General features: G+C 36.8%; 2 protein-coding genes across 2 annotated transcripts in view; one reads left to right on the forward strand and one right to left on the reverse strand.

Annotated features, from left to right (window-relative positions):
- Nucleotides 1-14,434, forward strand: part of DENND4C (DENN/MADD domain containing 4C) — a gene marked incomplete at its 5' end in the record, with an annotated part of 22,620 nt that extends 8,186 nt beyond the window's left edge. Inside the window, 11 exons of the mRNA XM_010187917.1 lie at nucleotides 1-984; nucleotides 2,560-2,740; nucleotides 3,857-3,966; nucleotides 4,874-5,049; nucleotides 6,067-6,249; nucleotides 7,798-7,987; nucleotides 8,874-9,119; nucleotides 10,429-10,546; nucleotides 12,180-12,333; nucleotides 13,426-13,490; nucleotides 14,158-14,434. The exon at nucleotides 1-984 is cut by the window's left edge and continues 155 nt beyond it. Of these exons, the coding sequence (XP_010186219.1) occupies nucleotides 1-984; nucleotides 2,560-2,740; nucleotides 3,857-3,966; nucleotides 4,874-5,049; nucleotides 6,067-6,249; nucleotides 7,798-7,987; nucleotides 8,874-9,119; nucleotides 10,429-10,546; nucleotides 12,180-12,333; nucleotides 13,426-13,490; nucleotides 14,158-14,294 (2,544 nt within the window). The remainder of the gene's footprint in view (nucleotides 985-2,559; nucleotides 2,741-3,856; nucleotides 3,967-4,873; nucleotides 5,050-6,066; nucleotides 6,250-7,797; nucleotides 7,988-8,873; nucleotides 9,120-10,428; nucleotides 10,547-12,179; nucleotides 12,334-13,425; nucleotides 13,491-14,157) is intronic.
- A 7,373-nt stretch (nucleotides 14,435-21,807) lies between these two features.
- Nucleotides 21,808-24,174, reverse strand: part of RPS6 (ribosomal protein S6) — a gene marked incomplete at its 5' end in the record, with an annotated part of 4,029 nt that continues 1,662 nt past the window's right edge. The window contains 4 exon segments of the mRNA XM_010187918.1: nucleotides 21,808-21,948; nucleotides 22,735-22,892; nucleotides 23,654-23,800; nucleotides 24,075-24,174. The exon segment at nucleotides 24,075-24,174 is cut by the window's right edge and continues 9 nt beyond it. Coding sequence (XP_010186220.1) covers nucleotides 21,853-21,948; nucleotides 22,735-22,892; nucleotides 23,654-23,800; nucleotides 24,075-24,174 — 501 coding nt within the window.

Consider the following 24,174-nt stretch of genomic DNA (forward strand, 5'->3'; position numbering starts at 1 on the left):
AAAAAAGGCAGCTTGGATTTGCATTCTAAAGAAATAGCAATAATGATGGGAGCAGATGCCAAGATCCTGACAGCAGCTTTATCCGGGGCCAAAACTTCACCCTGTCATACGAATACATCCCACAGCTTTGAAGGTATTGTTGACCAGCAGGTTTCTGTCATAAGCGGCACTTGGAGTTGTGTGACTGAGAGTGACTGGGAATTGGAACATAAGTCTTCATCAGTGCTGGAAGAACCTGGAGAAGGACAGGAGCAGCTTGAAAATGGAAGAGATGAAAACATAACCACAGGGGAAGACACGAACCTTGACCAGTCAGCTGAGTCCAAAAACCAGAAACCAGAATCCAAAGATGCAACTACTAAAAGGAATAGCTTTTATGGAGTGGTTAAGCCTATTGAAAGGGAAGATGTTGAAGTAGGCTTAGACCCTTTATCTTTGCTGGCAACTGACAGCACGCAGCCAAGGAATCCAGAACCTGAGGAAAAGCTGGTGTCACCAGTTGCAGCACGTAATTTGGCGGATGAAATAGAGAGCTATATGAATCTGAAGAACCCACTGAGTAGTAAGTTTCCCAGCATGGAGCTGCACAAGCCAGACGGGCAAACAGAAGCCTCTGGCACACTTGGTCGTTCCCAAGAAAGGAGGTCAAGCCTGCCTCTGGATCCTGTCCTGCCAGCCCCCGAGTCTTATGAAAATCGGAGAAGTCCATCTGTCTCCAGATCCAAAACATTCACTGAACAACCAAAGCAGCAAACTCATCCACGAGTTCAAAAGGAGCGGTCCTCATCTTTGACAGGACTGGGTCGTTCTTCTCCGCATGGCTCATTAGGATCTGTCGTAACAACTTTATCCAATCTGAAGTTGGACAATATACTGTCTGGACCAAAAATGGATGTTCTGAAATCAGGCATGAAGCAGGCTGCCAGTGTGGCCAGTAAGATGTGGGGAGTTGTAACTTCAGCATATAGTTACTCAGATGATGAGGCAAGTGTTTTTCTATATGGAAAATTTGGGGAGACAGATTTAGAGGAGTAACCTCTTTGTTTAGAAGACTGCTTCACAAGATGATGGGTTTTTTTAAGTACTGACTTTTATTAACTAATAAAATTTGTATGTATGGTGGAGTTTTCCTCTGTCATTAAAAAAAACACCTTTCAGACAAAAGCAAATTAAATGGTCTTGCTGCAGTAACCTTAAACGTCAACTTTTTGTTCTCAATATTTCTTCTCACCCCATTTATTTATTTATCTATTTATCTTTATATTTAAAGAAAACCTAGTAAGAACAAAATTGTGTCATCTTAAGTGATATCATACTGCCTGTCTTATTTTGAAAAATTAAGAAAAGGTTGTGAACACAAATCACAAAAGAAATCAGGTAGAGATTAAAGTTGAAAGTAGTAAAGGACAGTCTGAGATCTAGTAAATTCACTTGTCAGGAATTTGGAAACTAAATGTCATGGTTCTTGTGTGAGCACACTTGATTAACAGAGTCTTTTTCAGAGTAAAACATTTCAGAGTATAATGGCATGAATGAAAGAGGAGACAGAGAGATGAATGTTATAAATTTCTCCTTTCCATATACATGTTGTTATTGTGCCTTCTAATAGAGTTTTTTCCCTTACAAAGGCCTGTGCTTGATGTAGTTTACCCCTTGATCTATTGTTTAGCTTTAAGGATCTTCTGTCTCCCCTCTTCAAGCTATTAAGATAGCTTCTTGTTTCCTTTTTCAAATTCTCTCTGTTTTCCCCAACCTCCATAAAATGTGGGAAAAAGGAAGATAGCTGTCTGGCTTTATTTCTGCATGAAATTAATTAGCTGATGTTACTAACAGGGTCCTTTCTATTAAATAAAAAACTTTTTTTTTTTTTTTTCATTTTAACCAGACTCTGCTTATGACAATGAAAGCCCACTGGTTTGCTTGCTTTCTTTAGGTTTTTTTTCTGTGTGCCTTTTTATTATGCTGAGCTATTCTACAGAATTTTGTTTATTGTCACATCATAATCCCCTTAATGTGATTTATTTTAATTTCCTTCAAGGATCTTTTCATTCTTTCCTCTTTTATTTCTGCAACTTCCCTTTTCTAATATCTAATTACTATACTTTGTCACATCCTGTCTTAGTGACTGTGTTACTACCAGCTGAAATGATGCAGCATGTTTCATTCCTGTCTTCAACTCTGAAAATATGACTTCAGCTCAGACCTCTTTTCTGAAAATTCCTTCATTTTATTTAATGTCTGCCAAATCATAATTTCTGCATCATTTTTCCTGTTTCTTCTGTAATATAGAATTTTATATCCCTGTTGCTTTGTCACTCAGTTTGATCCTCAGATAAATTTTTTCACTGCTAAAATCTTTCATTTTTGCAATATTCTTCTGGTTCATCCAATATCTACTCTCTTTGGAGTTGTATAGATTTATCTTACATCTAATAATTTTTTTACATTAGGTTTTTGTCCTAATTCACTACTTTAATTATTTATTAGCATAAAGGTGGAAGTCAAATAATGGATCTGGAACTTCTCAAAAATGCTAATTTTCTTCTTCTCATATTAAAGGAAGAAAACAATCGTCCAGACTTTAACTTCCCTGCTGGTTTTGAAGATAATATTTTAGGAGATAATCTGTCATCAAGAACTGGAGTCCCAGGGCTAGTTACAAATGAGCTTGCACAAAGCACTACTAGTCTTGGCAGTAGCAGTAGCAATGGAGATGTAGGAAGACAGCATTATAGTGCAGGTAAGATATGCCCCCTCCTCCCCATCTTGTTTATAATATAACAAACAGGGAAAACTGTTAGTTGTGGAATAACATTGCAAGCTATGGTAATCTGAATTTCAAGCTCTTAAGATAAGTACAGGGAAAATTGTACTTCCATTCTGTGCTCTTCTGTTGAGTAGCAAATAGCTAATGCTTCTCTCTGTTGAATGTATAATAAGTTAATACAAAGTATAGGGATTTAACTGTAAAAGTACTTCCTCTGTGTATGTGATAAGAAGATTTGTAACTAATTATAGTCAGGAACACCTGCTCCTTCACTTAAAGTCATAATACTCTGAATGTTCTTCAGATATTAATACAGAAAAGCAGAGCAGTGTTCAGGAACTGCAGTAGTTGCACAACTAACAGAGGCAGATCTTTTGAGGGGAAAGAACCTCAACAAACTGAAAACAGACAAACAAAACCAACCCTACAGGCCTGAGCCCACAGAAAATGCCAATGCAACACACATGAAAAATGCATCTGCTTTACTGTGGAATTGGAGGTATTGGATGTATTACTTGAGCTGAAGTTGTGAAGGTGAATCACAGACAAACCTGTTGCTGAATTGTCCTTCCCCCACCATCACTTCCAAAACTGGATGAAGTAAATCTAATAATTTTCAGTTCAGATATGATTCAATTAGATTTTATTCTTATCTTGAGTAAAAGATGTGTTGCTGTACCAGCTGGCGGTTTGGTTTAGCTCGCTTTGCACTACTTTAATGTTGCCAAAATCATAAAGTCTGCATCAAGAGGGGAAGAATTATCTTGCAGACTGGACATAAGCTGGTCCTGTCCAGCAAAATCTTGATAAGGTATCTTTTAGTTCCAGTTAGTTATGAGAGTTATAAGAACTAACTATAAAGGGTGGCAGCCATCAACAGGATGTGTAAAAGTTCTTCACAAACATAAGCTTTAGCTGTAAAGCAGAGAAGCTGTTTATTATAATATGAGTGAAGTTACAGAGATACACACATCTCTGGAGACCTTCTGGTGCAATTTTCTGTCTTGGTCAAGCAGAAATTATTTCCTTTGGGAATGAATGAATTATAATTTCCTTGAATACAATACCCAAATGAATCTTTCTGTACAGGTGAAGTTTCATTCCCAAGAAGTATGAAAGTTCTGGATTCTGAGAAGTCAGAGCACAGCTCTTCACATAATACTAGTTTATCCAGCATTTTCCAAAACTATGCAATGGAGGTAAGATTAATGAACTCATATCTGAAAGATATAATTATTCGGTATTAATGTATGCATTAATTATTGTGTATTATTAATTGTGGTTGGATTTTTCAAAACAATTTTTGTCATGTTTCTACTGCAGAGATGCTTGATACTTTTAGTCCTAAGATGTGACAGTTGCTTTAAAAAAGTGTGTTAAATGCTTTTATGTGTCTCTCATATAAAGACTCAAGGGGATGAGGTAGAGAAATCAGAAATGAAGTTGAAAGGGAGGGGTGGGGAGAAGGTGTTTTAAGGATTGATTTTTATTTCTCATTATCCTTCTCTGACTTTTGATTGACAATAAATGAAATTAATTTCCCCTAGTCAAGTCTGCTTTGCCTGTGACAGTAATTGCTGAATGATGTCCCTGGCCTTATCTTGACCCACAAGCCTTTTGTTGTATTTTTCTCCCCCTGTCCAGTTGAGGAGGAGGAGTGATAGAATGGCTTAATGGGCGCCTAATATCCAGCCAGGGTCAACCCACCACACCACTATAAAGGTTTCTTTTGTATTTGGTTGTTGTTTTTTTAAAAATTATTTTAGAAAAGTAGACATGCATTTATTTACACAGTTCAGAACAACTCATATATGCTGAAGGCTTTATAAGAGCGAGAAATTGCAATTACTAAATTAGTAGCATTTGAGGGTAATGCTTCTTCCAGGCCTCAAAATACCTGACAAAAAAATTATTAGTATTTGCATTTCATAGGTAAAAGTTATATGGACAAGATAACTCAGAGTATGGTGAGTAAGAAGTGATGAACTCATGCGTCCCAGCTGGCATTCTGATAGCTGTTAAACTGCTGTGGATACTAAGCCTATAAAGCCAATCATAAAAGAACCCTGTAAAAAGACTGATAATACTAAATCTTGGCTGTTCTAGGTATTGATGTCAAGCTGCTCTCAATGTAGAGCTTGTGGTGCTTTGGTTTATGATGAAGAAATAATGGCTGGATGGACAGCAGATGATTCAAACTTAAACACTACCTGTCCTTTCTGTAAAAGTACTTTCCTGCCTTTACTTAATGTTGAATTTAAAGACCTACGTGGCTCTGCAAGGTTAGTGGGTTTTACAGATACTCTCTTTCTGACTTTGCACTTGTACATGGTTCTTTTTTTTCACAAAAAGATCTTAGTTGTATCTCCCAGTATTTTTGTCTAGATGTTTGCAAGAATGTCACTGCTTGTTTTACTGCTGTGATTTTACTGAAAGAAATTACAAGCCGTGTAAAATACTGAGTTTTTTGATAAAACAGTCAAAAAGCAAAGAACTGGTTGGCTTGCTATTTTCTTTTTCATACTTTCTTTGTAAGTATAACTGTACAGAAGGTATGTCTATTTTAATTTCGCTTAACTTTTAAAACAAAGATCATGAACTTTTTAAAAGCATCTGAAGCAGTTTTTAAATCTGACAGCAAAGCATTTCCCCCAAATTAAATTTACCAAACACTTTTAGTTACAGATGGTCTAGTTTGTTTCTCTAGTAGCTCTCCAGTTAAAGCATCTCCGTTACTGTTTTTACCTCTTTTAATTGTATTAAGAAGGCTGGAACTTATTTTAAAGTAATTTAAAGTGGATTCTCACTGTAGTGGTTATTGCTGTGAAACAGAGCTTCTATTAGTGTTCTCTAATGCTGAAACGGAACATTTTTTGAATGTATACAAACACAAGGTAACATAATGTGTCCTGCTTTGCTAAGGTCTAATGATGTATGGTCTTCTAGTCTGTAATGTCACGTTACAATAACAGCCATTTTCAGTGATGTGTCATCTACTGATGCACTGTTGCTGGTTGGGAGCCATGACAAACTAAGGTCACTTGCATTGATTTACATCCAGCATAGGATTTCTTACTTTGCAGATCAAATCTCTGTATGTGTCATTTACTCTGCCTATGTAAGTTGCAGTGGAGAGAGCAGGATGAAGTTTCTGTCCTGTTGTCAAGCTTTTTAGTGTTGTGTTTCCTTATTTTTGCTTTGTTACATTTCCAGTAAATGTAGAAAATAATAACATTTTAAATTACTCGATCCTTACATCTTTTGTATTTCTCTCCCCTCCTATTCGTGTTTTAACTTAGTTTTTTCCTGAAGCAAAGTACCTCAGGAGATAGTTTGCAGAGTGGTACCCTTCCATTAACTACGTTTTCCCTGGAGCAGAAACTGTTGTCCAGTCCAGCTGTTGCTGACTTGATCAGTTTCTCAGATCACCCACAGTCCAGCCACTCCATAGCTGAAGAAGTGAGCTCTGCAGCTGAGCAGAGGTAGGTAAAACAGGGTTATTCGTTTTGACAGAAATGTGTCAACACTTACAGTATTTCTCCTCTACTTCTAAAGTGAAGGGTTGCTTATGTAGCAAATATAGTGAAGTACAATTGTAACCTGATGATTGTCTGTTTCCTCTCATTCTTTTTCCTTGTTTAAAGCATGCTTTTATCAATTTGAAGTAAGCTTGTAGCACTAAACGAGTGGGTTTCAGAGATAGAACTATAGAAATAAATTTTCAGGTCCATCTACTACTCAGTGTTGTTGAGACACACCTTTTAAAGACACAGAGAAATTTAAGCATTACTCCTTTCCGAGCATTTAGAATTTTATCAAAAAGGACACTGTACTTTGGGGGAAAATAAGTCCATTTGCTAGAACACTCTTTTTTCAGAGAAAGTTATAGGAGCGCTCAACACTTGTACTGAGCATGCATTCTGTGACAAATAGTAAAACTGAAACAAAAATCTCAGAACAGGGCTCTGCTTGGACTTCAGGCATTGCAGGAGAAGAAGAGCAAGAACAGGAGAGAAGGGGCGAGATCCTCGTGGTCCATCAGCTTTATACTGAGTACAATTTATGTGGGATGGAATACATAGTTGGTCAGTTTTGGATGATCTGTCCTCTCTGCTCCTCCCTGCAGGTGCAGATACGGCACCCTTGGTGAGACAGTGGCCTTGTGATGTTTACATACCACACAAGTGTTACCACTTGTAGAAGTGAACAGTCTGGAAAAACATACTGTTGGTTTCAGACAGTACAGCCACTTAGAAGAGACTGAGCTGAAAAGTAAAATCATTAAATAGAAAATGAGTTCTATTTAGCTCAAACTAGGACAACCTCTAAATTAACATTTTCTCTCTCATTGCAGATTATTTGGAAGCAGACACTTTCTGTTTTGCTTGATGCTTTTTTCTTCTGTATTGTAGTTGAATTGTTTCTATTTGTAGTTTCACTTATAAGGGGCACAAAATTAGTATTCCCAGCTCTGCAAGCAACTTGATAGTATTGGTTAAATCTGACAAGTCTGTAGTAGGAGTTTGCTTAAATTACTTTGTTGGATGAGTTTGCCACTTGCAATTTTATTTTTTCAGTTATTTTGAAGCTTATAAATTGTTTTCTATACTATTTTTGTTTTACTTAGGACATATAGGGAAAGTAAACATAAAAGGAAGCGAAAGTAAAAATGAGCATAGTCAGAACAAGATAATCTTTGTGTGTTGACAAAACTGTACATTGCTATTTTCTAGGCAAGGTAAAGGTGTACCACAGCAATGGTAATTATAGAGTACTGCAATGCTTTCAGAATCATGTCTTAGGTTATACCTGACTGGTTTTCTGGAGGGATGGTTATACTGTTCCGAGAGGCATTTTGTTTTGTTTTGTTTTCACTAAAATATGGAGAGATCTGGGCAACTATGATTCCTAATTAATAGAGAAACTTGGTTTGGAATACTTATTTGTCAGGCTTTCTCTGCTTTCTTCCTGTTGCTGTAGGAATGCTGAATAGTTTCATATTAGCATAATCTTTTCTAAAATCCAAACAGCGGTGTGGCAGAAGAACAGAATAAAGATCCCAGCACCATGAAGGCACCTGCCAATAATCCACCAAAAAGGGGAGTGTCTTTGACTCGGAGCCACAGTGTTGGAGGTCCACTTCAAAACATTGATCTATCCCAGCGGCCGTCTCATGGCATTTCAACAGTTAGTCTTCCAAATAGTTTGCAAGAAGTTGTGGTAAGTCTAGAAGCTGCACATTCAGTTGACAGCAAAATATTGTATGCAATGAACTTAAAATGAATAATGTTCTACTACTAGCTTTCTTGTCCATTTGGGAAATGGGAATGGCCAAGCATATTTTCATGTTCTTGTGACAAAAAAGCAAATCTTTGTTCAGTTAATTGAAAATTGCTTTTTCCATACATCGTATGACAGTGCTGCTTGACTTGAAATGTTCTCTCTAGCAGTGAAGTCTTTGTCTTTCCGAAATGGAAAGTTTGTTTTAAAAATAACTTCTACAGCAGACTAAACACGGTAACACAACAAACTGCTGCAATAGCGAAAGTTTGTTCGTTTGCCACATGTTTACATATACTCTAATTTGTGTTTACTTGTTGAGTGAATAGGAGACAATAAGAGAGAGCATGTAGAATACTGTATTATTCTTGCATGTGAAACAAAGTGTCTCTTCTCCCTCCTGGTGCTTTTTATTGTCAAGAAGCTGTCTTAACAAGTGAAATCATGATTCAGTTCCACAGCTGATGTAATTACTGACATTTTTCTGCCATCTGCATTGCCACTGGCTTAGTACCAGCTTAGATAGCTGAAACTCCACAATCAGGAACAAGTTATAACAAATTAGCATTTTCTCTTTTTCATATAATAGAGAGAGCATAGATGATTGTTCTTTAAAGTTAAGAAACACCTCAACAGTAAAAACTGCTGATGCTATTAAAGTTATTGTGTGTTCAGTACTTCCAGAGGCTTCTTCAAAATATCAGAAGAAACTGTGTAATGGGTGATTTTCAGGGCAAGTAATCCCAACAAGTATTTCTGGAAGAAAAATCTTTGATTTTCTAAAATAATATTTTTTTTTCATTTGTGTGTGTTGTTTTGTTTTTAGGATCCTTTAGTAAAAAGACCTAACCCTCTCCCTGTATCTGTACCCTACTTGAGCCCTTTGGTACTTCGTAAGGAACTTGAATCACTGTTGGAAAACGAGGGAGAGCAAGTAATTCATACATCCAAATTCATCAATCAACACCCTATAATTTTCTGGAACCTAGTTTGGTATTTCAGACGGTTGGATCTACCTAGCAACTTACCTGGGCTCATTATAACATCTGAACACTGTAATGATGGAGTGCAGGTAAGTTGGCTTTCCTCATATCAGAACTGTAGATATCAGAGTAAGCTAAATTTGAGAGTTTGGTTCAAAAAACATGAGTAGGTAATTTCTGACTAGCTTGGATCTAAGTTTCTAGTTTTTTATAATACAAGTAGATAGGTTAGTTTTTCACAAGGAATCTTGAAGGAAGATGAGTGAAAATAGCACTCAAATTCTAGTCAGCCGGAGAGTAAGATTCATTGAAGAGAAGGCGGATATGTAGAAGGAAAAAAGATGTACCTGTGAAGAACTCTCAAATTGCAATACGTAGTAATCCACAGTGTGGATTACATACTACAGTATAGAAATCTTCTAAATTATCAGTCAGTATTTTTTGTTCTTTTCCACTAATAGACTTTGTTATTCAAACTTCACTGTTTCATTACTGTATGAATAGAACAAAAGAATGTGGATGGATGCTATCTTTTGAGTATTTTGTTTTTCTCATTTTAAGGATCAGGTGTTTTTCTGAAACCTATATGATTTCTATATGATGCATGCAAAGAAGTAGTGTTTTCCTGTCTACTTGTATGCACTGTAGTTTTAAAATTCTCTCCCTCAATTTAAAAAAAAAAACTCCACCTGGAACCAAGAACAGTTTTCCAAAAAATGTTGTTGAAGATCGATACTAAGGAAATCTAAAGCATACTGGAAGAGTACAATGCATTAGCAGGGAAAACCACAATATGGGATATAGTATCTTGCAGTTACTACTTTAAATTGCCACACTAGTGGTAGATTTTTCTTGCCTACTAATTCTCTATTGTATTAGTGATTCCAGAGACACTTTATTTTATGAAATAATTATGGAGCTACTGTTGTGAGTGCCGTATATTTTTAATTGAAATAAATGGTTTAGATTTTTATGCAAATACAGATTCTTTCTGCTTGTTGATAAGACCAACACATAGACATGCATACCAAATCTTAATCAGGTCAGAAAAGACTAAGATATGGCATGTACAAATCAAGTAATGTGTTTGGTGTACAAAACATATTTTTGGACACATTCATAAGTATTTTCTTCAGATATCTGTAGAAAACTGTATGTTTTTCATACATTAGGCTAAACTGGAAAAGGCAATTAAATGTTGCAGTACTCGTGACTTTGCTCTGGTTGAATGCAGCTTCCTCTAGAAGACATCAACTGTTTCTGTTTGTTGGATTCAAGATAAATAAAGTAAACCTTTTTTAGTTTGCAAAATTAGTAAAAGAGCAACTTTTAAAATAATAAGACTATTGATGTTTTTAAAACTTTTTTTCTTTCGTCTCCTCTCCTCATGTTTTTTAGCTTCCTTTGACATCTCTTGCTCAAGACAGCAAGCTAGTATACATCCAACTTCTGTGGGACAATATCAACCTCCATCAAGAACCAGGGGAGCCCCTGTATGTAGCCTGGAGAAAATTCAGTAAGTAAAACAAATGTTACAGAAAGCAGAGGGAGCAGAAAGCAGAGGGAGCAGAGGCTATGGAAAGAAACAGTTGTTTTGTAGAGTCTGAAGTACGCAGCCCATCAAGTTGGAAAGTTGTTTTTTTTTACAGTATGTAAAGCATCTGCGATCCCTTAGGTACTTAATATTTTGTGAAAATATTTTAATGATCTGTGTGAAAAGGTGTGTTACCGGTTCTCTATATGTCATACACTTATAAACAGTGTGGGAGGATTTCCTCTAGATGTGGTACTAAGTAAGCTTCACATTATTTGAATGTTTGCATTTTGCATTGGTTATAGTTATGCAGGCATGTAAAAGACGACTGTATTACTTAAAAGTATCTTATGTTTCTGTAAATGATTGAAAGGTCACACATCCCATTAATATATACATTTGGCAGCTTATTGACTATTTTAAAAAAAGGTCAAATAAGCCTTTGTCTACCATTACTTGATTTGGAAGGAACTAAAAACAGGCAGACTGATTATGAGAACTTTGGGATTTCATTACTTCTGGTCAGCAAAATTCCCTAAATTTCTCAGTCTGTGTATTAACTTCTAAAAACTCTGTAGCATGCTAATTCTAGTTCTAAGGAAGAAAAAAGGGGTTGTTAAAAGGTGTCCTAAAAATAAAGACTGATCAGAAAGTTAGTCAAGAGCACTGGTGTTTCAGCATCTACAAAAGCATACTGATTTGAGCATAATACATAAAAAACGTCCCCAAAGCATTCAGACATGAGTGAAATTACATAAATATATGTATTTACGTAAGTAAAGGCGCAAAAGGCCTGTTTTAAGTGTGGAAGAAAAGCAGTAGTATTGTAGTTAGGCTCTACAGCAGTGTTAGAAAGTACTTGGAAATCAGGAAATTATATTTGTAAACCGTTATTTATGTCAGTTTTATGAAAACTTTAGGTTGATTATGATTACTAGCCTGGTCTACAGTTCATTTACAGATCATGTGCTTGCTGCCTAATCTGGAGCCCTTTATTTGGACGGTAAATGTACTTACTGTTTCCTCACAAGTCACTCTTTTCCAAGGGGCAGTACTTCAGTGTTATTCTGGAAGTGGTAATGTAGGCAACAAATCATGATGGTAAATGTATTGGTAATTTTCTTTCCTGTTTGATGCAACTATGCATTACCTATTTCAATATGTAGTCGAAAATCATCAATAAATTGTCAGTGGCTTTTAAGAAGGGCTTTGATGAGAGAAGTTTCTTTGATAAGAAATGTGAATGTTTTCTCTTGGTTTATTTATTTATTCTTTGCGTAAAAATAACGTTCTTGGAGTGAACTTAGTTTTTTGAAACTTAAGTACAATAAATCTGATCTAACAAACCGTCACAGACAACATCTGATGTTGGATACTCTTCAGTCACATGTATTTCTCTGTCATGTGAGAGCTCTTGCACGTGGGTACTTGATGCAACCTGTCACTGCCGTGGTGCAGTAAAGACTACAAGCAAAGTCTTTCCATTGTAACAAATTTCTGTAGATTGAGTAGAGGTTCTGTATACATATCTCACTCTCTGCAATACCTTCTGCTTATTAAAGTGAAAAAAATAAATCTTTACTGTTTTAATAATCTGTACTATTGCATTGCCCAGATTCTTCTGAAAAGAGACCCTCCACAGTGGCAGAAGATCAGCAGGCAGCAAACACTTTGTTGGAGAACATCAAACTGAGCATTCAGCACAATAATGTTGTTAAACCAATCAACCTCCTCCTACAGAACATTAAGCCAGATGTGAAACGGCAGAGGTAAAGGCTCTTCTTACTTTCTTTCCACTCGAAGTTAAACAAGATCAGACCATATACACTTCATAATGATAATTCCATAAGAACCTTTTGGGTATATTTAGTTTCATTTGTGTCCACCAAACACTGTATATTTGTTTATGCCCACGTTTACAGATGCATTCTGTAGCCAGATGCACAACTCATTCAAATCAAATGGATAAATGTAATTATTTACTAAAATGGACATTTCACAAACAAATAAGAAAACTAGATATTGACTATGCAGATTTTGATGTTGCTCCAGATCTAGCAAATTTATAAATACAAGCATGCAGCAATCTGTTCAAGTGTCTAGAATATTCTCCAAACTACCTAGCTATACCTGTTGAAATTCTACCAACCTGGAGTACTGGCTAAGAAAAGTATATACAACATGATCCACAAACAAAGGGAGACATGTAAATAACACCTTTTGGGTACATTTTGCCATCTGCACTACAATTCAAAGAGCGATTCGTACAAAAGCACAGTCTCTGAAGTAAATTACAGCAGATACAAATTGTATTTGAAGGCTATCTTAAATAATCTTTACTTTGGTAGTTTGTAGTTACTAAAATAAACAAGAACTAATCTGCTTAGAGAAGAACCTTTGCGAGTTCCCGAAAGAAAAAAAAATAATTATTTAATGATAACCAGTTCTAAGATAGTTTGTGACATTCTGAAACCAAAAACAAAGTATAGGTGATCTGAAACAAGCCTGCTCCCTGTACTTCACCCTTGGGCAGGAATGAGTTAATAAATAAGTGGCGCCTAATTTTGTATTTCTAGTTTTTCCTGGAGTTTTTATGGCACGTCTAGCAGAGATGTACATCTTTATGGAAAATGTAGCTGCTGGGATTTGGCAATAATATAACTTCATGCATTAAGGAAAATTTTTTAGGCGCGAGAAGACCTTAAATTAATGATCATGTAGATCAGTCGCTTTCTTCACAAGCAAGGTTAACAGAACAGTTGCAGCAGCTACATAATGGAAGAACAGCATCTTCAACACGGACTTTCTAAACTTGGAACACATGGTGCTTTCATTGACTTGCCCTTCAAAATATTTCCTAGGAGTTTTTACAGAGAAATTCTTTTCCTGTCCCTGGTGTCTCTTGGAAGGGAAAACATTGACATTGGTAAGTAAAAAAAATACCATTAAACGCATAGTGCCTGTGTATGAAATATGTGAATATGTTATATGAAAAGTAGTGTATAAAATACTTTCATCCATGAGTTTCTAAGTAACTTCTCAGTCGCTGTGTTTTAGTTAACAGTACTGTTTTCACTTTTCACGTAGGTGTTGCTTTTAAGAAAATGTAATTCAAATGGGGCCATTAATTTTGACTTTGCTTGAAACCAGTAATCAGATATTTTAAACAAACTTTTATTAGCTTGAAGCTTTAATTCCTGATGTCTGAAAACTTGTTCCCAGTCTTGTCCATCTTTCTCCAACCCACATATTAGACCTATGTCATCTAGCCACCTGATTGCCCACTCTTCCCTGATCTCCTTTGCCCTGACTTCCATTTAGTTCCATGCAAGCAAAGAGACTTACTCCCTAGGAACAGGCAAACTGAACGACGGTAGAAGCAATGAGCATCCACTGTGATGCATTGTGATGCTCCAGCATGAAGTTGCTTTTCAGGTCCTCTGAGAAGATGCATTTTGAAAAAAAAAAAATCATCAGTGGCTGGTTAATTATTTTGTTATTATGTAAAAATCACCAGAAGTATTTTATAGGAATGGTAGTGTGCACTGTATAGGGTTTCTTAAGTAACTTGAACTATGCTTTTTCTATTTCAGAGGTCTTTGATAGCGAATACAGAATTGCACATAAGAATCTACCAAAGGATGTTCTTGAAAAGATGGAGAAAATAGATTCTCCACCAAGCAGCAGGATTGAGTGTTGTAGGAAGTGCTTTGGAGCACCTCTAATTTAAAAATGAGGAAGACACACTAAACTTCAGTGAGAGAAAAGTAGAGGTGAACAAACCAGGAGCATGGCAATATATACACTTTAAATTCCAAAAGGTGATAATTGAGCAATTTGTCAAAGCAATCTCGTTGAGCTACAACATATATTCTGGTCTTTTGTCTCTTGACACACAGCGTAAAGTATGTTAAAATGTTTTAAAACTATACTAATAGGGTGAGTTGGTTTGAGTGACTGATCTTTAATTTTTTTTCCTCTGTATACTTCTCCTTTTCCATCCTCAAATCTTTTCCCCACAATACCAAGTTGTTCAAAAGAAGTAATGATTAAACAGCAGCCTATAGTTGGTGACTTTCTGAAGGGCCACCAATATTATGTGTACTTTAATGAAGTACCTTTCCTGCCACAAAATACTTAGATTCTCCACTACTTCTTTAAAATTAAAAAATAAAAAAAAAATTAAAAAATTAAAAAAGAAGGATCTTTCTATTGGTGTGCAGTATATATTTATGGATGTAAATATTTGAGTCCTTGGATTGGAATGCAAAGCAATGCAGTTGCTTTGGTCAGATCACAGTACCTAAAGTTGCTGCACTCCTGACCCTTGCCCAGTCTAAATTCTAAATTATCTTTAGCTGACATTTTCATAATATATGTCTGTAGTTGTAAAAAACAGAAACTTACACTCAGTTTTCCTGTATTCTCTATCTGACAAATTGAAGGTCCTATGAATGTACTGCCACTTTCTCCAAAAGAATGATAGGCTTTTTACACTAAGCATGTCAGAAATTGATGACTTTCTAAAAATTAGCTGGGAAGCTTAAATGGCATGAGGATACATACAAAGTTTGTCAAACACATACTGTCTGAAAAAATTACGCGTTTTACTGTATGCTCGTATGTTTAAAAAGTATCTTTTTCTTGAATTCTTTATCACCCTCTGCCATGGTTTCACACTAGCCTGTGGGTTAATTATTTTGCACTGTTAGTCCAAATTCAATATTTCAATTAATATGTATTTTTAAATGTGGTCTTCAAGGTATATATTAGCACTAATGAAGTCCTTGAGGGTATAATCTGAAAAGATGAATCCTTATTTCAGATTGTTTCTAGTAGATAAGACACTTCTTCACCTCACTTATCTAATTGACTACAGTAGTCATAGTCTTGGCAAGAAGAGCCTGGATACTGGTCAACGGTTTAAATGTTTCTGTTACTTGAGGTATATGGTAAGATTTATTCCAGGACTTTTGCTGAAATTTAATGGTGTGGCTTTTCTGATGGAATTATTCTTAGAGAAAAAAGGAGTAAGATCTGTAGCATGTTATAGGAGCATAGCCTAAACTGTAATTGCATCCAAGTATGAATGTATTTACTTCATACTACTCTCTTTCTTAAAAATTTTCATTCTTGAAAATGATGAAGGATGAAGATCTGTCTAGATCAGCTTTTACATGAAATGACAAAATTTGTTTTTTCATGAGGCTAAAACAAAGGATTTGCACTGTTTGTGACAAAATACATTTGCATTATAAACTGATTCCTTGTATTTTGTCTAAAAGTGCTGATCCTAAGTTAATATGGGGATATTGCTTGGACAGATTCTCTCCTGATGAAAATATTGTGCTTTATCAATGATTAAAAGCAACAAAGCACACATTGATTTTTTTCCCCTTTATTCTATGGATTTATGCATAGTTGCTTGCAGATCTCTGACCTGCAACACAAGGGAAGAGTAGAGCTTGATTCTTCGTATTTTTCTCTCTTCTACTATTACATAATTGATATTTGCTGTTCCATCTTTTTATAGTGAAAGTCTCTCTGAAGCATTTGTCCAAACAACTTAATACTTGTACAAAATAGCAAACTTTCCTGTATAATTCCGTACTGATCTTAAACATACAGCTATACAAAGACAATTTTTGAGTGTTAAATGGACAAACCATATGATTATGTGATGCAACTTGCAAGGAATCAAGTTTTAGTTATCCTTAAATTCTCCCAGCTTGTTAAATTACAGAGAAAATCTGTCCAGCGAGTGCTGTTTTAGATAATTATGACATCCAAATTGTTTGACACCATTGTAAATAATATTATTATAGACTATATTTTGTAAGCAGATCACCTTCATTTCAAAATAACCTTCCCATCTGTTCCTGAAAATTTTGATTTAGCAGGCAATAGTGTTGTAGAACCAGCAGAGTGTGTCACAGCATCTGGTGCTAAATATTAGACTTTCCCTGGGTATAGACACTAAACAAAAAAAACCCCTGAAGCCTGAGGGGAAAAGGACAGCTGCAGGATTGAACTTCCTTTGATGTTTCTCCTGCATATTGGCATTTCTTTACACTACAAATTAACTTCTATTCCTGTTCCATGTACCTGGATTTCAGAGTGGTAGAAGTCCTGCATGTAATTACTTGAAATCTTGAATCTGCCTATTGAAATTAATTCTTTAATATAGAATGACAAAAGTAAGTGCTTAGTGTTCTTAATTTGGATTTTTTTTAATGCTTATTTTTTAATAGCTAACTCATTAGCTGGTACTTGAATGAAAGCCGTAGTTCAAATGAAAAGGGAGGTCTCTGAATGCAATTTGTTTATTAGGTTTTTGTCTAAGGAGGTGCTTTTTTGGGGAAAAAGAATCATAAAAAATTGAAACTAATTAAGAACTGAGTGGGATTTTTTTTCCCTTGTTGGTTTCTCTCCTTTCAAATGCATGATGGCGCTTCATGCTCTTCCTTTGACTTTTAGGTCTCTTCCTACAAACAGGTAGCCACTGCAGGTTTTCCTACGCAAACTTTCTGAGATACGGGGTTCCCTAATTTGTACGATGAAAGAATTGTGAATGTGCGTAAGAAAAGGGGATGGCACAAAATAGCTTAGAATGGCTCAATAATCATATGATGGAAAATCTGGACAAAAATAAACAGGGAAAAGTCTCCAGAAGTTTTTTGTGAGTGCATTGCAAACACTTCTGTCTTTCTGAAAATTGGGTACTAAAGACATAATGTTCTTCTCTGCACATTAGTAACAGCATGAACTGCTTGGGCTACATAGGAATGACTTAGTTACCTACAAATGCTTCTGATTGGTTTGACACCCTACTTCCTAATAATCTAAATGTATCTGAATCCATAATGCATGAGTGAGCTGGACAAAGTGTTGTGAAGGAAGGGTGTGAATAAGCTTGATGTGCTTCTGTTTTTCCCTCAGTGTATGCAGAAAAAGTGGCATTTTGCTCACTTGTAAAACTCTTGCCTCCAAATACTCCTTCTTGTCTGACATGTAGCTTGAGAGCCAATGTTCGGGAGGACATGACTCTTCTGTGTGTGTTTTGGAAGACTTGCTCAGACATGAAGAAAATGGTTGCAGATTAGCATTAACTACAAAACCTGCAATGTGTGCAAAAAGTGAGGATGTAAACCAAACTGATTACATTTGCAGATGCAAACTGTTAATGGATTTCAGTAAGCCCAAGAACTCAGAAAGTTTGTGTTGGAATAACAGTTACCACAGAGAATCTTCCTTGAATTGTTGCCCAGAGGATGCTGAACTGCAATCAGTGATGCTGAGAAGATACTGTCTAGCACCTTTCACCCAGCTATAATAAAAGAGTTACATATAGCTTGCGTGCTTATATCAAAATAGCTACTTTTGTGGAATTAAAACAACAAATGGGGTCATAAAGAAAAGAATTTAAGAATTCTGATTTTAAACCTTTATGAATTATAAATACATTCTGGCACATTACCAAGACTTAAGAACTTTCATAAACCCCATTGGTTTGGCTGCAGTATTGGCACAGTAATAGGTACCAGCTTTTACATGTTACTAGAAGCATCTGTATGTTACTTATAGTCATATCCTGCCTTCACATTTTATATAATTCAAGTTTAGACAATATAATTCTAACAGAAAATATTTTATTTAGTGTATGTGTTTCAAACTAAATTCATTTGTTTTGCAAGTAACTTAGTCTTGTTCCTGGTGGAATTTCACATTGGTTAAGCTCAAGCTACTTTGCACTTGTGAATGAGTAATTCTGTTCCATTTTAACTGTGAATTAATGGCTTTTTGTATTGCTGCAGCTAGAAAAATATACCTTTCATTGAGTTTACTGCTTTCCTTGAATAAGTGCAACATAGGGGATATTTTCAAAATGTATATTAAATTAGATTGTAGAAATTATATTTTTAAAACAAATTGTTAAAATGTAAGTAACTGAAGAATCCACTCAGTAGTTTTCTTTTTTAAAAGCTCTTAATTCAACAATTATTTCAATGCAGATAACTTTATTTCATTAAATGGTAAGCAAGTCATATTACTCACATAACTGTACATTTTCAGCAAAGTTGGTGGTTGTTTTTTTTAACTAATACAAACCTTAAGGTGCCTTCTGTATATCAGCTTTTCATTATGGACCTTTTTAAAGAAACAAACACACACCCTTGTAACTTTTAAATCTTGAAACTGAATGGTTGAATTGGACTCTGGTTCTGTATTCAGCTATGCTGTATATTGTGTTGCAGAGAAGGAGAGAAACAGATGGGGGTTTTATTTGTTCTTTCAATCTGCATCAATCAGTGGTGCAAATAAAAGGGATTGCTGTTTTTAGAAGCACATTAAACTCCTTTTAGGAGCTTAAAATAAACTATTGTAATGAGGATGAAAGGATGTTAGTGTGAATAAATTTTGAGTTTATTAAGTGAGCTGGGAAGTTTTCTTTAATGCAATAAAATTTGCACTGGTTTAGAGACTGTTTTGAACTGTTGAAAAATGGCATCCATTTACTGTGCTTTGATTAACAAGTGTTTCTCTGTAATGTTTTTGTACATTTGACAAATGTTTCTTGAGTTTAAAAGGGCACTCTGCATATTCTGAATTCTGTATAGATATCTTAGACTAAGAAGCAATTTTAATGTATTTCCCAAAATAAAGTATGTACACATCCTGTGTAAAATTTCAGTTGTTCAGCTGCTTTGCCTTTGGAACTTACCTGCTTCTCAGAATTTAACCTTAAATGCAAATTCAGCCCACAGTTGGACAAAAGGAAAGACTTTCGACTGCCCCTTTTGGGGATTGCTTCATAGCACCTTAGTGACTTGTGAATGGTGGGAAAGAGCAGGAGTGATGCATCCTAGCTCATGGGAAACACTGGTGGACCTCCTGCCTCATAACATACTTGCAGATTTACTTGAAGTTTGTGTATTTTTTGTTGGTTTGTTTCTTTAATGGGGCAGATGAAGGGGAAGTAAGGCTGGCACAAAGTTTAAGCAGTAGAAACTGCCAGTTACTATCAAGTGCTTCAGGCCCTCACAACTGAGTATCTTTCAAACTCCCTTATGTATGGCAGTCAGTTCATTAATCTGTTAATAAAAGTAAGAATATACCAGACCCTAAAGACCTTTCTCTCTAAAGAAACTGATATGCATAGCACCATCTGGTAGCATGTGGGTAAGATTCATAATAAACTTATCTCTTCAGGCCTGGTTTTGGTAGCAGCTCAGGAACAGCTAATTTTTTCGACCTTTCTTTTATGATCTTGTCAACATCACAATGACTTTGTTTTGCTCTGACTGCTTTTGTCAGTGCTGTCCTTTTAATAATGCTGACTGCTATAACTGTGACAGTGTCTTCCTAATATGCTGCCTTTAATGTGGCCTACTGAGAGAGGAGGGAGGATGTAACAGACAGGAACAAAAGTCTGCATTTGAGGAACCCCAAAGATACATGAATACAGGGTTTGGGTTTGAAGCTGCAGGGAGGAAAGAACTCCTGTCTTGTCTGTCAAAATCAGATGAGAATTAGAGGGAGTTTAATGGTAGATGATAGCAGAAGTGCTGGCTTAAGGAAACTGATCCTCCATGTATTTCAAAGTAGGTAGAGGGGGGTGATCTTTCCCCTCTGTTCACTGCTGGTGAGGTATGTCTGTGTGCTACATCCAAGTCTGAGCTTACCTCTACAAGGGAGAGCTGGGGCTTGGAGCATCTGTCAGACAAGGGGAAGCTGAGAGAGCTGGCACTGTTCAGCCTGAATAAAGCTTGGGTCTGGATCTCATGTGTCTAAATACCTTGAGGTGGGTCAGGAGCAGAAGACAAAACCAGACTCTTCTCAGTGGTGCCCTGTGCCAGAAGAGGCAATGGACACAAACTTGACTACAGGAAAAGTCACTTAAATATTTTAACTGTGAGGATGGTCAAACACTGGAATGGGTTGCCTGGAAGGTTGTGGAGTCTCCATCTTTTAGAAAATGCTCAGACATGACTGGACACCACTCTGCTTCAACAGGGGTTTGCACTACAGACTTCCAGCAATGCCTACCAATCTCAATAGCTCTGTGGGGAGAGGAGGTAGCCAGAAGATGCTGGGAGGAACAGAGGCTAGCTTTGCCTGGTTACCAGGGTAGTTTAGAGGGATGTGCCACCATTTTTCTTCAAAGTGTTTTCTTTTGGCATTTCTCCCCCCCCCCCTTTTTTTTTTGTGGTGTCATACTGTCTGAATTCAGACCTTGCTGGTTAAAATGGATTGTCAATGTTATGTATGTTGTTTCCTTGGGTCATGGGGAGATGGAACAGAAACCTATCAGGTTGTGACAAGAGTCCCTCTTACTTGTCCTGAATGTTAACATGTCTCTGATTTTGCAGCAGAGCTTCAGCCTTGCTGAAAAACCTTGCCTTTGAAAATAAGGGATCTTGCCGTAACTGCTGTTAAATTCACAGAATCATTAAGGTTGCAAGAGACCTCCAAGATCATCAACCCAACACCACCATGCCCACTAAACCATGTCCTGAAGTGCCACACCCCACACGCTTCTTGAATACCTCCAGGGATGACAACTCTACCACCTCCCTGGGCAGCCTGTTCCAGTGTTTGACCACTCTTTCAGTAAATAAATTTATCCCAATATCCAATCTAAACCTCCCCTGGCGCAACTTGAGGCCATTTTGTTTTGTTCCATCATGTGCAACCTGGAAGAGGAGACCAACACCCATCTCACTCGAACCTCCTTTCAGGTAGTTGTAGGGAGTAGTAAGGTCTCCCTTCAGCCTCCTGTTCTTCAAACTAAACAACGGCAGTTCCCTCAGCCACTCCTTGTAAGACTTGTGCTCCACACCCTTCATTGGCTTCACTGCTCTTTTCTGGACACACTCCAGTGCCTCACTGTTCTTCCTGTAGTGAAGGGCCCAAGACTGAACACAGTATTTGAGGTACAGTCTCACCAGTGCCAAGAACAGGGGCACAATCACTTACCTAATCCTACTGGCCACACTATATCTAATACAAGCCTGGAAGCTGTTGGCCTTCTTGGCCACCTGGGCACACTGCAGGCTCATGTTCAGCTGGCTGTTGACCAACATCCCCAGGTCCTTTTCTGCCTGGCACCTTTCCAAGCACTCCTCCCCTTTTTGCTTGTAGAAAAATCAACACACGTGCACAAGGTTATTAGTAACTGGAACTTCTCACTAAAGACATTTATGCAACAAGTTCTGAGAAGAGCACTGCAAAGTCTCATACTGAAAGTTAGCCACAAAAAGGGTTTATTTTTTGTATCATTTACATCTTTACTTCTGACTTGACTCAGACTTAGATGTAGAAGCCCTCAATGAAGAAAGCCGGCGCCTCTTTGCAATTTGCTCCTGGCGTTTCTCCTTAGCTTCCTGAAAAGCAAAGTAGCAGGAAGTGAGTACTCATATGTTACACATTATCAAGCACTTCACAACATCTACAAAGGCACACACCAGGGAAAAGTGCAACTTGAAGGAAGCTATCAGAAAGAATTGATTATTTAATTCAATAAATAAAGCAAGTCTCCCTTCTTCACAGATCAGAACTCTACAAGTATCCAAATCTGTACAGACTCATGTTTTTAAACAGTATGGACTAGTGTCCAAAATTACAGTAAAAATAGTAATGCAGAGTCCGTAACATACTAGAAGTCTATTGACTCTCAGTTTTAGTCCAGGTGTCAGGAAACACTCAAGTACTATGCTGAATATTCTAGCGGTATTGCTTTGGCAGTTACTGCTGGTTTAGGTGCAAAAGCAAACTCATCCGAACAGCTTTTTGCAAAGTTATCTTCTATCCAGGTCAACTGCTGGATCTTGTTTTTCCAACTATCACTCAAAGGATAATGGCATCCAAGCTAAACTAGATTTGTACTAAAATTGCTACTGCAAAACTTAACTTCATAGGCCGTAACTGTTAAGTGTTTTCTTAAAATTCAGCTTTCAGTTAAATGAATTGGTCTGGTTAATTTCTACTATTCTAGGACTGGCAAAAAAGGCTAGAATTGCTCACAAAAACATTGGACTAGCAATGCAGGCAATTCCTATTCAAAATGAGCTACATACAGCGCAGTTTTAAGTGTGCAGTCAAGTTTATCAAATCCCTTGATTCTGGGGCATGAGGTTTTCCATATAGCTGAATTGTAAGGGCAAACACACCTTCATTCTCTTGGCCAAGAGCTTGGCATATTCTGCAGCCTCCTCCTTATTCTTTTGAGTACGCTGCTTCTTCAGAGCAATACGTCTGCGCTTGTGTTGCAGAACTCGAGGAGTCACAAGTCGCTGGATCTTAGGAGCCTTGGTTCTAGGTTTCTTGCCTAAAAAATGCATTACAAATCAGAAGCAGCAGATTATTGCTTCTCAGTAGGCCTGATTTTAGTAATTCTCCCTAGACTTAAGACAAGGATATGAAAACTCATCATCCAGCTCTCAGAACAAGCCATTATATTTCCAGTGTTAAAAAGCTCTTTACAATTCCACATAGGCCTGAAACGTGCTATCTCCAAAAACAAATCCACATAGCCCATAATGAGCAAACAAAACACAACACCCCACACATCTGTAAAATTTCACTTCTCAGTCCTGCCCAACTTCAGCAGTCACAAGCACCAGTCTAATTTCCACCAAGGTCACATTCTTTAATGTACAGAATAGTTCCTACAATGCAGAACATAGCAGTCTTTTACACAAACTTTCAGTGCCCAAGCTTTTACTGTCTTTTCTGCTAAAAAGACATACTGCTTTTTCGTCCACCTCATAAAAACGTTTCAAAACAATTCCACCTCATGTTTAACCTTGTTTTATTGACATTTATTTAAGATTATTCTTAGAACCACTAGTAAATATTACTCCAGAGAATATCAAACATATAAAAACAAATTGCACCAAAATAAATGGAAAGAGAAGGGTAGAAAAAAATGGGGCATTCAAGGTTAACGCCACTTCTTATCCTTAATTTACACCTCACAAAGCTTACATACCGTGACAGTCAACTCTTGGATCTACAACTTTGTTCACTGGACACCTCTTTGCTGATAATCACATGAAATTAAAGACTTGTAAAATTACGATTTCTTACCCTCTTTGTTCAGAGGCTTCCTCACAACATACTGGCGGACATCATCTTCCTTAGACAGGTTGAACAGCTTGCGGATTCTGCTAGCCCTCTTGGGACCAAGACGACGGGGCACAGTTGTGTCTGTCAGCCCAGGAATATCCTTTTCACCTTTGAGAATTTAAGTTTAAACATGTCAATTAATTCTGCATCTACTAAACACCTATTTAATTAGTAAATTTCAATTACAAGTTTAAAATGTATAAAAATTTAAGAAAATACTAGATAATTCTTGGAGTTCACCTGCCAATAATGCTACTCCTAGCTACACTTTGCTCAGAGGGAATGGGATCGCATCCGCATTCTACAGAACTCCTCAGCCACTAGAGTCAACAGGCTCGTGGTGCCTACTTCTACCTGTTGCTTGCTTCATTCAAATTCTTACCCTTTTTCACTATGACCAAGTTCAGAACACTCAAGTTGGCATCAACAATGCAACCACGAACAGATTTACGTTTCCTCTCTCCAGTTCTTCTAGGGCGATA

Source organism: Mesitornis unicolor, unplaced genomic scaffold (genome assembly GCF_000695765.1).
Source record: "Mesitornis unicolor isolate BGI_N332 unplaced genomic scaffold, ASM69576v1 scaffold28017, whole genome shotgun sequence".
Classification (NCBI taxonomy): domain Eukaryota; kingdom Metazoa; phylum Chordata; class Aves; order Mesitornithiformes; family Mesitornithidae; genus Mesitornis; species Mesitornis unicolor.